Source organism: Natator depressus, chromosome 7, assembly GCF_965152275.1.
Source record: "Natator depressus isolate rNatDep1 chromosome 7, rNatDep2.hap1, whole genome shotgun sequence".
Taxonomy (NCBI): domain Eukaryota; kingdom Metazoa; phylum Chordata; order Testudines; family Cheloniidae; genus Natator; species Natator depressus.
Window position 1 is genome coordinate 26,332,843 of NC_134240.1, and position 14,512 is coordinate 26,347,354.

The 14,512-nt window shown below is 35.1% G+C and overlaps 1 protein-coding gene across 21 annotated transcripts in view; it reads left to right on the forward strand.

Annotated features, from left to right (window-relative positions):
- ERC2 (ELKS/RAB6-interacting/CAST family member 2) overlaps nucleotides 1-14,512 on the forward strand; it is an 829,921-nt gene that overhangs the window by 624,109 nt on the left and 191,300 nt on the right. For all 21 annotated transcript variants that reach the window (XM_074957759.1, XM_074957756.1, XM_074957751.1 and 18 more), the window contains one exon: nucleotides 13,359-13,493. In XM_074957759.1, the coding sequence (XP_074813860.1) occupies nucleotides 13,359-13,493 (135 nt within the window). The remainder of the gene's footprint in view (nucleotides 1-13,358; nucleotides 13,494-14,512) is intronic.

Here is a 14,512-nt window from a genome sequence, read left to right on the forward strand (position 1 = left end):
TACAGAATCTGCCAACATTTTTCTTTCCTAAAATATTACTACACAGTTAATCAGGGATCTAATCTGGGTCTCATTTGCAGCTGTGTGAGATCTTGGATGAAGGTTGGCCTTTAAGAGAACTAAAGTATTCCTCACTCCTATTCTCAGGCACTTTAGACCTTGATGACAGATATTTCTGCTCAAACACACATCTGCCAATGATTGCACTCTACAAAGTTTTCTACCAATTGTCCATGTTAGTGGACCCTCTAGATACCATGCAGGCTCTGTTTAGTATAGACTAGCATATGGATGGAGGGAAAAGAACACAGAATTTGTCTTTCCTATAGCCCAAAGGCACCATGGATTCCTACACTTTACCTTGGTAAAAGAACATTTCAAATTCTTATATCCATGCTCAGAATACATTGCCAACTGCAGTCAAAGTTAATTGTCTCTCAGGTCACAGCACAGGAATTGGAAGTAGAAGAATAGTTAAACCCATCTTCAATAAAATGTCATGCCTCTGCATCTATCTTGACCAGCACACTTCTCATCATAAATCATCTCTTGTATGAGTAAGAGAAACAGCACCCTTATTATTCAGTCTGGAGTTAGAACTCTAAAAACAAAGAAACCTCTCAAATGTATTATACCTGCAGTGCTTTATGCTATATTCCAAGATTAAAAAACTATGTTAAAATGAAGTTGAGGTTGAGGGTACATATCAGTAGTTTAAAGGTAAAAAAAATTTACAGGGATGTTATAATGATCCCAAACCATTAATTACAAACCCAGGAAATTCAGAGGCAAGGTTACATTTAAAAGAAATCCAAACATGTTAAAGTGTGGAAATACACTATTAAGTCACCCAGACAAACTAAACTCTGCCCTGTAGTGATGCCATCCAATAACCATACGATCATGATTAAGGCGTTTTAGCATTTGTGATCCCAGACTAAATAAAACTGATTTTCAAAGAAACATTTAAATATTCCCTCCCATAATAATTACAGCATCCCTGCGTCTTTTATTTGTCCTTCTGCTGTTGAGCTGCATTCACTACCTTATCTTCATCTAAACATAGCTTTTCAAAAAATTATTATAAATATAATACATGAGCAATAAATAAGAAAGCCAGAGAATAATACTTCGAATTATGTCAAGATACATAATATGAGCCTTACATCTGATACAGAGACCAGCAAGCTCTGCAGGAAAGGGGGGATCATAGTCCCTGAACCTCAATGTGTCTGAAATGTAATGGCTCCCTTTATATTACTGCCTCAGTTTTCCCCTATACATCTGCCTCAGTGTGCCCTTGGGGGCCTTTCAAGCACTGATATCCAAGTTAATATACAGCCACAGAACCTCGAAAGAACAATGATAAAGGGGCAAATAAACTACCAATGAGAAGTCTTGACATGTGACCAGTCCATCTCATTACAACCCTATAGAATTGTTGCATGTAAATTAGCTACAGATGAAGGATGGTGATTGGTTGACTTACCTCTATTACAATGGCATCACTTAAGAGTTACGTGAGATGACCTGATGTCTGTAGCCTGTATAAGCATAACAATTAGCTAGAACAATAATTAACAATACACATTAATAAGTTGGCTATATTGAAAGATATTAGTTGTAATTAAGCTAATACATAAGTTTGGAATGAATGTTAATTATATTGAGATTTTGAAGGGTCTGTGTCATTCGGGAGAAAGAAAAGACTGACAGATGCTACATTTTGTAAAGGACCCTTTTAAAAATTGTTTCATTTATAAACTATTACTAGATTTTCTTGTAAATTCTCAGAAAATTCATTTTGTACTCAAAGAGTAGGTGCTGTAAGTTTGGGGAGGAGATACAGAGGTTGGATCCCTGATTTAATTACAAAATGGAACTCAACTTTAATTACTAGCACTTCTGTAATATGTAGATAAAAGTATGAGGGAATTGTAAAGATATTTACTGTGTCAATAAAGGTTCTATATAGCTTATCTCCCCAAAATGTCAGGTCTTCGACCTTTGAATCTCATGATGCCGTTCGTAGATCTACGTTAAGATTTTTAAAGCTAACTAGAAGATTTGGACTTATCACTCATTCATTTTCATCAGCTTCTTTTATTTCCTAATCTCCTAGTCAGCTAGCTTTGCAAATCTCAATCCTGGTGTTTTGGGGCTAATATTCATTTTTGGCTCCTGTTAAAAATTTTCATAGTGGAATTCAGTGCTTGATTCCATGGATATCATAATATTCATAGTCCACGCCATTAAGCAATCCTTTCTCCTGATGAGGGAGGAATTGCCACATTCAGTTCAAGGAAGTCCCTCTGGCAGTTATTTTCAGAACGGGTACTACTGATGGCATTTTAGAGATTAAGGTTTTATTCTGAGTCATCTGTTGATCCAGAGAGTGTGTTATCATAAACAGGAAAAAAATCAACTGTTTAGAATTGAAAGCTGTCTCAAAAGAATTTTCATAGCTTTTCAAGGATATCTGTGTTGCTTTAGCCAGGGTGCATTCACAACAATGAATCCACACTCAAAGAATCCATAACTACAATTGAGAGGCTAAACAAAAAAATTACCAAAGCCACCAGGCTCAGCTTAACTCATGCAGAAGGGACTCTGGTTAAGTGTCATATCTAGCTGGTAAATTAAACCTAGTATTTGATTGTCTCAGTGACAGAGCACTTATCTGGGGAGATTTAGCTCTCTAATCAGTGATAAGAAAAGGAGTACTTGTGGCACCTTAGAGACTAACCAATTTATTTGAGCATAAGCTCAATGTAGCTCACGAAAGCTTATGCTGAAATAAATTGGTTAGTCTCTAAGGTGCCACAAGTACTCCTTTTCTTTTTGCGAATACAGACTAACACGGCTGTTACTCTGAAACTAATCAGTGATAATATACTCAAAATTAAATGGTTCAGGATCTGAAGATAAATGGCAGCTAGGTTGAACATGTGTGCAGGGCCTGTCAAACTGGAGTTTGTAGTTACCAATTTTGATTCCAGAAACTCACAAGACTAAATGGTGGACGAGCAACAAAGTGAAACAACTAAGTAGAAACTTGGACTTCTCTTTTGCCAAATTTTTGGAAGCTCAGGCTCTGCAGACACCATCTTAAATGCCTGCTATTGCCACTTCACTAATCCTTAGAAGTCACCATAATGTTCATTTAAAAAGTAATAACTATTTCACAAAGTATTTTCATACTTTATTTCAGGAATACCCCCCTCTAATGGATATTTATATTCAGTCTACATGTTGGAGCACAGTCTGGATTCCTTAGCTTATAAAAATACATACTGTTTACATAGGCTTCTTCATTTCATGCATACTGTTACAATCCTTGAAAAGGTTGTCAGTTGACAAGTAAGATAAATTGATTTAGTGGACTTTACAAGTGTTTAAAGCTAAGTAAAGTGTGTATTGTCCAGTATTTAATTAAATGTAACTTAGTCAGGCTACAAATCAGTTACAGCAGCGTCTTCCAATAGGCAGTTAATGCTTTCTGTGTCTTGCACAAACAAGAAGCATTTGAGATTCTTCACTTGTCTGCAGTTGATACCAGTTTACAATGTATGTGTAAAAATGCTGTTTTAAGACAAAATACTTGATTTTATTTGGAGATCACAAGTGTTGGATTTAGATGACTTGTTTAGGAAAACTTTTTAATGGTTATCCAACCAAATTTAGTCCTGGAGTTCTCGGTGCAAGTGCTACTGAAAAAGCAATTGGTGTTGCATTTACATACACTAGGTCTGAACTGGTCCCACTGATCTATACATATTCTGGAAATATTTTGGTTCTTTATTTGAGCTATGTTCTGTATAGTTTCTTATTTCAATTCTTATATAGGGGATATCAAAGCTAAAAGGGATGCCACTTGTTTTCCAAAATTAATATCTGTAAAAAGACCAAATTAATCTCTACTAATAATAAATCATTAACAATAATACTTTGCACTTTTATAGCACTTGTCATGTAAACTTCTCAAAGTACTTTATGAAAGTGAGTAAATATTAGGATCCCTATCTGTATTAGCATCCACAGAGCAAAGATTTTGCAACTTGCCCAAAGTCAAACAAGTCCATTACAAAATCGGAACTAGAATGCATGTGTCCAGATTTCCAACTGCATGTTTTAATGATCAGCCCACATTGCCTGCAGCATAGCAGTAGTCTTTATATCTGCCTCCTCACCACTTTACATAAAAGAAATAAGCTATAGTAGGGGAATATTCTGAAAATATTTCAAATTCCATTTGGTGAGGAGAGATGGGGGAGAAAATCCAAAGGTAAGTAATAGCTATTGAACGATATTATCTCTATATATCCCTTAGCAACAAATCTTGCTATTTTTTTCTTCATTTAAACCACATTTGTGAGAGTTTTATTGTTAACTTGATCCAGATGACTGATCAAAGCATAGTTCCCTATTGCTACTTTGCTAAAATATTTTTTAAAGACAGTTTTAATATTACAGTTTTACAGCTACATATTGTTGTTAAGCTATTGAGTCTATTACCAGTCAATCAAAGACTTTCATTTCATTTCAGTAGATCCTTTCTTAAATGCCACTGAATCTTAGGAGGACATGAAATGTCTGTCAGTTTTCCTTCAGAGGCTAGTCATAAATTCTCTAGTAAATGGGTGAAATTTCAGTTACCCCCACAATGTGTGACTTTGGAAACTCAACGAATAGCAATGTTGAATGATCAAAGATAATTGCTTCAAGTCTTAAAGATTATTATACTTATGTATCTTGGTGTTAGCTGCTTTTAATTTCTCTTTCATTCATTGATTACATAACCATATCACAGAAGGGATGCCCCCCTCTGTATTTACTCAATAAATTATTAACTCCTTAAGAGTAAACAGTTTTGGCAAGTTTATATTGTTCAGGCTAAAATTAGTTATCTTTATAGGAGATACATTTAATTAATATATTGCATTTTGTATGTTCAGGCTTTTCATCTATTTTCATTATAAATATAAATATTCTAAACAATATCATAACAAGAAATAAGAAAATATTCAATTGGATAAAGCTCGTGTGAGTAATATCAGTAGGTAACACTTTTAACATAAGAAAATAGAATTAAAATAAGTAAATGATTTGTTGTGATAGTATAGGATCCGCAATACACTATGCAATGAAAATGTAACAATAATTATTATATTTTACACTTCTATAGCACCTTTCAGCCAAAGTCCCTATGTGTTTTACAAATATGAAGTATTATAACTGCCATTTTACAGATAGCTAAAATAAGGTACAGAAAAATTAAGATATATGTCACTGTCCCACACAGAACCAATGGTAGAATCAGGAAAAAAAAACTTATCTTTTGAATCCCAGCCTCATGTACTAACAATGTACTCTGAAAAGTGACTGGGGGAAATATTAGATTGTAGAATTTCATGTTCATTGTCTTTCAGCTATTTTGTATCAAATATGCTCATTTTATACATAAAAGGATATCTCATTCAAACTGCCAGTCCTGCAAATTCAACTGGTATCTTAAAATCAAGCTCAGGTCTTTCTGGCTAGTCCTTTATCACCAGGAATGAATACTGTACAAATGGAGCGTAGTTAAAATTACGTTGATGATATGTGAGCCAGAATGGAATCCACTTTATTCCCTCAAACCAGTAACTAAATTAGTTCTGCATTGCTAGCATGAATAAAAATTAGTAAAAAGTTCATTACTCTGAATAGATATAAGGAGAAGATCTGCTAAGTAGTAAGGTGCCAGTTTTACGTATCTGTTTTTTTTATTACATCCAAACTTTAATTTATAACTGAGTTCACAGGATCCCAGATAGCATGAAAAGATGTCAGTTTGCCACCTTTCACTGCGAAAACTGTTTTGAATCTATAGGCCTGAGGTATTGCATGTAGCCAACATTCTGTATTCAGTTGTGATTAATATTTCTAGTAATGAAGCATTATTTTAATTTACTTTTTATTAAAAAGGGGTTTGACTCTGTTCATGTTTCAACATATATCAAAATTAAGTCCCAAGTTCACAAAACCCTTAGGTATATGCTTAAGGGCTTTGCAGAAAGCAAATGGATTTAAGCACATGCTTAAAGATTCTGTTGTTCTGGGGAGTAAGTCTACTGAGAGGCTGAAACTAGCATCGGATGCTGCTGCCCACTTTGTGAGAGTCTTACTAGGAGCCAAAGACACGAGTTTCCATTGGGTTTCCAGATAGGATATATGGTGGTGTTTTTCATCTGTAAAGCCTTAACTGGCATGGGATCTGTCTACTTGAAAGATTCTCTCTTTCCCTGTGCCATACTGCCACGGGGGTGGTAAGTGGAGATGTTGAAACTGGAGCCACTTCAGTATAAAAGAGAGGGAGGGTCCAAAAGGACAGTCTGCATTCTCGCCTCTCAACCTTTGGAATTTATTCCCTCACTCTTGTTTGAAAACAATGCAAATATATTGATCTTCAGGGCAAATTGTAAGGCTCATCTATTTTCATAGTCTTCTGGAGACGGTGAGATTATAAGGGGTGGGATGGGATAAGGCCCTAGGTGGAATGGTGTATTGGCTTATTTGTTATTTTATTATCATTGAATATGTCTAAGAAGCAAGGCTTATTGTGTTCCTTTATTTGTTTCCATAATATCAAATATAATTTTAAGTGAAGCTGGGCATTTAGAAACTTAGGTCGATCCCTTTTTGTTTTAGAATTTGAAGTAAATAACATATATTACTAAAATGATACCTAGATATCCAGGATTTTGCATTTGAGAAAACACTCCCTTGGAGTTGTCATAGATTTAATGGTCAGAAGGGACCATTATCCTCATCTAGTCTGAACAATGGAACAGCACAGGCCAAAGAACCTCACCCAGTAATTTCTGCATTAAACCCCTAACTTCTGTTTGAGCTATTGTATATCTTCTAAAAAGATATCCAGTCTGGACTTAAAGACTGCATGAATTGGACTAGTTTTTTATCTGTGGAATTACAAAATAAAGTGGGAGTTAGGAAGACTATAAAATGAAGATAGGACAATATTTGGTACTGTGGCATCATTGACAAAATATATAGAGTAAATATATAAAGATATATTAGACCCAAAACATACTAGCTTTTGGCTAATGGAATAATTGGCAGTTGTAATTGTGTTTTAAGACCCTATTCTGCTCTATTTAAAACAGTTTTGAGAGGAAAATTTAAATACCACATATTCAAAAACTGTCCTTTAAGAGCTATTAAATAATAGTTATAAAGCCAAAAGTGGCGCAGACTTGAAGTTGACACATTTTAAACACCCACATAGATTGTACTGAACTATACATGTTCTAAGATTAAGAGATTCCAATATTTTAAACTAAAACTGTAGGTTCTGATGTACTATAGCGTCACAAGCTAAATAGAAAACTTTTAGCAAGCGCTTGGTTGGGAAATCTTCAAGTAAATTCAAGATGCTGCAGGAAGTGATGGTACTGCCAAGTCAGTAGGTGGCACTCTTCCCTCTGAGTCAGTATTTAACCAATGTTCCAGCATGTTGTCTTGGGACACTACTGTTGGAGGTGGTGTCTTTCAGCTAAACCTAGGCTGTAAACACATGTGGTCAATAAAAATCCCATGGTATTTTTTGCAAGTGTAGGTATGACGCCCTGAGGTATCTGCAGTGTGATTAATTAATTTCTTCTGGGAATAAAAATATACCTGACATTTCAAAGCTTACCAAACATTAAAAGAGTTTGCAAGTGAAACACTCAGCAGTAATGTACAGAGTATTGTGCTTTTTAGAAAGGGCTGGAAAAGATTTTTATATCCCTCTATTATATTTCCTCACTGTGTTTACTTTTTTCCAAAAAGGACTTCTATTTATAAAATGTTTTAAAGATTACAAAAGATCTCATTCTTAAATTATAAGAAATATCCTAAGGAAAATAGAGTTTAGTACAGAAGTACTGTATTTTTTAATGGTAGATCAAGTGAAACAAAAATTTAATCTTAAAATGTTCATATTAACTTATTCCTGCAGAGGGCTAACCAACCAAAACATAATTTACCAGAATTTGGTGCCATTTTTAAGAGGCCAGTTAAAAGCAAGATTTTTGAAAAGGTTTAGGGTGTCTGATCAAAATGTGATTTTTTTTCATCTCTGTTTTGCACTTCTCACTACGTTGCTCCCAGTATAGACAAATTAAAGGAAGCTTCCTATAGCATTCACAGTTGCTTTGTGCATATTTTTACTGCAATCCGGAATTCACAAAAAAGAAACATTAGAAGTGGTTTATTTATATTTCAGCACCGAATTAGAAAGATTACATCATTCATTTACAGTTCTTATCCCAGGACACTTCTAATCCCCAGCACCTCATTACAGGAGACACTTTTAGGATTGCATATATCATCTTGTTTAGCTTTTGCATTCTTTTATGGGATACAGTTGAAAGGTAGGAAATTTAAGGCTGTTCATTGATAGGAAAATAAACTAATAAAATCTTAGGAGCTTCCCCAAAGGGGAAAAATATTACAGTGTTTACAGTAACGGGGTTATTATTTGTCCATTAGTTCTCCATCTTTTTCACCCGCGTGAAAAAGGCCTTCTTTCTTGAATATACATGCAAACAATCTACCTATAATTCAGATAGAGTTGATCCTCTGGTAAAATTAGAAGAAACTCCTTCATAAGTACACACAGTCATATGCTTCTCTCCCCTTATCCAGTGTGGAGGAAGCAGAATGGCCCTAATTGTACAGAAAACATTCAGTGCTATGCTGATGAGAAAGATACTAATGCAGGGTCTCTTATCCTCCTCTTATTAAGTTTATAATGTAAACAAACGAGCGCACAGCTCCAGGTCAGCACAAACTCTATATTCTGTTTCTAGTAAAGACACAGATTTAAGATGCCTGCAGCCATTCCATGTTATTAAATGATTCTGGCCATTTAATGAAAATACATATCATCTTTTCCTTCCACGTATTAGGAATGTTCTATTACACTGTTGTTAAGCAGAAAATGAGGGTACACTACTGCAAATCCTTTCTTAGCCCAGGATTATTTTGCCCCCAACCATGGTAATTTCCATTTATAATTATGTTGAAATGATTGGGATGTGTCGACTCTTGTTGAATGTATTGTGGTGCACTGGAACTGGAATGTTGACAGGCAAAATAGAGGTCTAAAAAGGATCAGATGCCAATATGGAATAAGCAGGTATGAAATTTTTTTCTGACACCAATGATGGAGATAGTTCTAGGATGGAAAAGTTCTGTCACACATGCATCTCACCCACCTGTCTTAGTACTGCTGAACTTTCAGCTTCATCATCTGATAAAGCCTGCTCAATATGTCTCTGCTATGTGAATTTGTTTACATGTCCACTGGGTATGCTTTTTAGCAGGAACCATTTAACACCTGTAGCACAGGTATAATCTAGAACTGCTTGTCTCGGTTACAAATATCAGCTGTTGACTCTTGACTCTCATTTCTCTACCTGTGCCTGTTGTCTTGTGCCTACATTGTTATCCTTGTTGACTGACATTAAAAAAACAACCACCTTTTACCCGTAGTTTCCACACTGCGTTACTGGAGTTAGCAACATTATTTCCTATTCCAAATATACATCATAGTAGTAAGTTGTAACTCAGTTATTAAATGTCTTTTTTCCAAGGTATACAGTGTTGTTGCAGCCCCAGAATATTAGAGAAACAAGATGGTTGAGGTAATATATTTTATTGGACTAATGTCTGTTGGTGAGAGAGACAAACTTTTGAGCTTACACAGAGCTCTTCTTCAGGTGACCAGTGTAAGATGAAGTAGGTATGCTACTATTTTGCCCAAACATTAGATGTGCCAAAGATTCCATTTAGTGGCATTTGCTGTTTTTCAGTAAGTTAAAAAGAAATTAGCATGTTGTCTATGGTGTTCATGAACTATTATCTTCTTTGCAAAGAACCCAAAGCTTGTTTGATTGTTTAAACTAATCTTTCTGCTAAACTATAGGTAGCTGCCTGGTATGGTGCTGATTTCTTAAGATGCATATCATTTATCTTTATAAACATTTTGAAATCATGCTAATTCAGTGTCTGCCATTTTAAAGATAACGGAATAATAATTCAAAAATTCCATAATAGTCAGCTAGACTTAACCAATAGTTCCAGTGGTTCCAATTTTAACAGTTCAGTTTAGAATAACAGGCTATAACATCCTCTCTGCAGCTTTCACACATCTTATGAGGGGGTTTGGATGAGTATCAGGCGTGGAGCACCATTTAATATCAGTATGGCACCTGTGCAAGTCATGCTGCCATTGCTTCAGGTACAGAGAAGGCCCAAAGATAAAAGACTGGAACCCATTTCCATTGTTTAGCAGGAAGTCTAATCCAAATGCAAGAGCAGTTGTAAATGAAGACCCTCTACAGATCTTAGACCATTGTCCTATTTAGAGGTTTCCTTTCCTATACCTCTTACCCTTGAAACAAGAGTCTGGATGTAGGTTCATTTATTACAGTAATTAACTTAAAGATGCAACATATATCAAGGATATGTTTTTAATTAGTATGTTGTTCAATTTCAGTTTGTAGGTATTTATTTTAGTGCATAAAGGGCAAGGGGATAAGACAGAAAATTAATTGTACTCCCATCTTTGACAGATTCACAGAATCTTCACCATGAAACCTGTCAAAATTTGGGGTACCTCTGTGCCACTCCATATATTTTTCTTTGAGATAAGTTTGCTGGTAGTAGCTTCCAAAATTTCCACCTTCATAAGTGCTCTGTTCCTTGTAGCCTCAAGTGGCTGCTCTTGTGAAGCCAACGGTGCATATTCAACTGTTGCTCCCTTTTGCCAGCCTCCGTTACTTCATATTTTCTCCTAAACTACAGGCCTCCTCGCTCTTCCTCCATCTCACCTGCTCCCTCTGCATTACTCATGCTGATTTTCAGTAGAGCTGGTCAGACATTTTCCAGTGGAATGTTCTGGTCTAAAAATACCTATTTGTTGAAGTCAAAACATTCTGTGAAAACATGTTGATTTCAACATTTCATTTTGAAATTTTTATTTTATAGGGTTTTTATTATTTTTATTTTATGTTTTTATGTTGTTGTACAATTTTTATATTTATAAAATTTATTTAAAATATAAAATAAACATTAATACAAAATAAAATAGTAACATTTAAAAAGTCAAAATTGAAACAAAATGTTTTGTTTGTCCCAAAACAAAATTTTGCACACATAAATTCTTTTGTGGGGAATTTCTACATTTGACATTTGTTCTATTCAGTAGAAAACCCATTTAGAAATCACAGTTTCCCACAAAATTGAAACTTTGTTTCCCAACCAGCTCTGGTATTCAGTCATTTTTGCTGTTCATCCTTCCATTGTTTTAAAAGGAAATGGGAGATCATCTCTTTTGAAACAAAATGGAAAATATGGGTTTGTCAGTGACTTAGCATGTGGCAGTGTATTTGATTACAAGGATGGGGCATTGTTCCAGTTACTCTGCCACCTGGCCTTTGGAGGAATTAATTATTTGAAACACTGAGGTGATCCTTTTTTGAACATTTTATTGCCCCCGAGATACTATAAAAATATTGATAGTGACTAAATATTTGCCAAGTGTTTGCCAAGAGGTTTTATGTATCTTACCTCTGGCTGCTCCTGCACTTTCTGTGGGTGTTTTGTGGTATTTCACCTGAGGTAACAGAGCTCGTCTACAGGGGGCATCTGTCTCTCTCCCCCTCATCACAACCCAATGGACACAATCCTGTTGGGGAGCTCTGCTGTAGTATATGTTTGTATAGTAAGTGCAAATACGACATCTCTATTTTCAATTATCCCTATAATTCACAACCTCCCCCATACTGTGCCTTTCTACAGCAAAATAGTTATATATAAAATTTGGTTGTAGCACTAGAATATATGGTATTTATTTGTTGGGTTGTTTATTGTACAAACCTCTTGCTTTTCTACTTGAAAAAAATTGCAAAATTTGGTGAATTTAATGGCAAGCATTCATTTTCATATTTAAGAATAAAATGTTCCCAAACAGTAGTTCAATTCAAGTTTGTATTGGATTATTTAATACTAAAACTACATGGTATGATATCATTCTGACATCTAAATTATATTGACTGCACCCTCATCTAATTGCTCCAACAAACTCTGGGTAAGGAATTTGAAAACAACTGAATTTTGTTCATGGGTTTGTCAGGTGCAGGTAGGTAATCTCTTGATTACAATGTATCAAGCATGGCTGAAATTATTTTAAATAATGACTACTGACAGTAGTAAGTATTCTGTCCAGTTGTAAGTGTTTGCATGATTGGGAAATTACATAATACAGATATTTTAGTGTGACCCACCAAGGTCTGGATTGCTGAGCTCTGAGTGTCACATGATATGAAATAAATGTAATAGCAATTATAGGCAGTGTCTTATTTATTATTACCTGGTGGCATCTATGTTTTATTACCTCTAGAAGTCAATAACTGAAATGACAAATCTTTTAAATTGTTTTCATAATCTGAATCTGGTTAAAACTTATTCTCACTGATTAACATGGTGTACCTGTATGTGTATTACACAGTCTTCAGATTCTTATGCCTGATTGTTTTAACAGCCTGATCCTAGTAAAAGAAAAAACTTTGCAATTAAACCCTGAAAATAGGCGAAGATACGGCGTTCACCATAACTGCTCATTATTGTTACTGTGAATGCTAATCTAATTGCTAGTATGCATGAAAATTTATATTCCTTTTAATCTGATCTTGCAATTATTCAGTAAGACTTTACACATTGAAAAAGAAATATCCAGGAACTCATGTTTTAAAATAGTAACATAAAAGTATTGGGCTAGATTTTGCTCTGTTACACTCCTAAAACCCAGTGAATTTACTGGGCCAAATTCTGCACTCTGTGATCCCATCTGTGTAGAAATCAGTGTGATTGCATGGGGCATTAATTGACACCATATTTGGCTCAGTGACTTTAGTGGGGTTGGAACGGTATCTACAGAAACAAAGTCTGTCCCACTGTGTTTTCTTTCTTTCCTTAATTAGGCCCCTGTCCTGCCTTTGGCTTCTGCTGGCAGACCCTTGCACCTACATAGAGCTAATCATGGGCTCGACGGCTTAGAATTTGACTTATGATAACATTTTTAGATTTTGAAATGAAAGGAGAAATGTGGGTGCCATACTGTACATCCTGCCAAGACTGTAGTTGACCGATATGTTCCAGCACTTAACAACATAAGAGTGGCAATACTGGGTTAGACCAATGGTCCATCTAGCCCAGTATCCTGTCTTCTGAAATGGCCATTGCCAGGTGCTTCAGAGAGAATGAACAGAACAGGCAATCAATGGAATTGTGTCCCTTTCCCTGTTCAGACACAGAACAGAATGAAACTGATGGCAGACAACTATGATGATGACCATCACCACTTCCACCACCACCATCACCACCACCACCACCGGTCTCCTGGGAGGACCCAGCACTCAAATCACCGACCCTCTCCAGATCAGGTCAGTCACCTCCTTTCTTACCTTCACACTTACCCTTTTACCATTCTGAAATTTCAAGATAAAATAAATATTCCAAAGAAATAATAAACAATATAAGTGATACACTTTTTGAACTGAAACTAATAGCTTTGCTATTTATTTCCATCACTCAGGGAATCTAAACGTTTTCCTTTCTCTTTCTGTTTGGCTTTTTGTCTGTCTTATAATATTTTCCTTCCCTCTCTTCCTTTTTCTTTTGCTTTAAGCTTTTAAGCAGAGTTACCATTCAACTGTTTAAATAGAAAGTTACTGAAGAGCTGCGTAGTTACTGCAACTTCACTATTAGGTACTTGCTTTTTGGAATAACTGTTATTCAAAGACTTGGTCAGCATTTCCATTATGAGCTTGTGTTCAGTTGTTCCTAATCTGGCTATGAAAATATCTTTGAATTGAAACTATTCATTGGCAAATATTGCGTTAACTCAGTTTTGGTTGTCTTTAGTAAACAAAATGTAAATGTTTTGGGATATATTTTAGAGTGAATTTTCAAAAATGACTAGTGATTCGGGGGGGCCTCAGTCTTTGCGTGCTGAACTTGAAACATCTTCAAGAGACCTTTGTTTCAGAGTAACTATCCTCTGACAATTGGGACCCATTAGTGTGTCAGTTTGGACACCCCAAAATTGAGCCATCACCTAAATCACGAATCACTTTTACAAATATCAGAACTTGTTTTTTAAATAAAAATATGCAAGTTTTGTTTATAATAATGATATTAAAATGTTAATATTTTTACAAAATGTGAAAAAAATAAAGTAAATCAAAATTACTCAAATGTGATTCCATTTTAATTTTGTATTAGCACAATTTCTAGGGCAATGTACATCACCTTGCCTATAATTTTAATACATAATATGACGTAATTTTATTGTCACCCCAAAAATTTGTCTTTAGGAAGTTTTTTTTATGCTGGTTCTGCAATTAATGTTGCTGTAAATAGGCAAATAATAGGTAAGTGTCAAATGTTCAGCCTCCGTAAT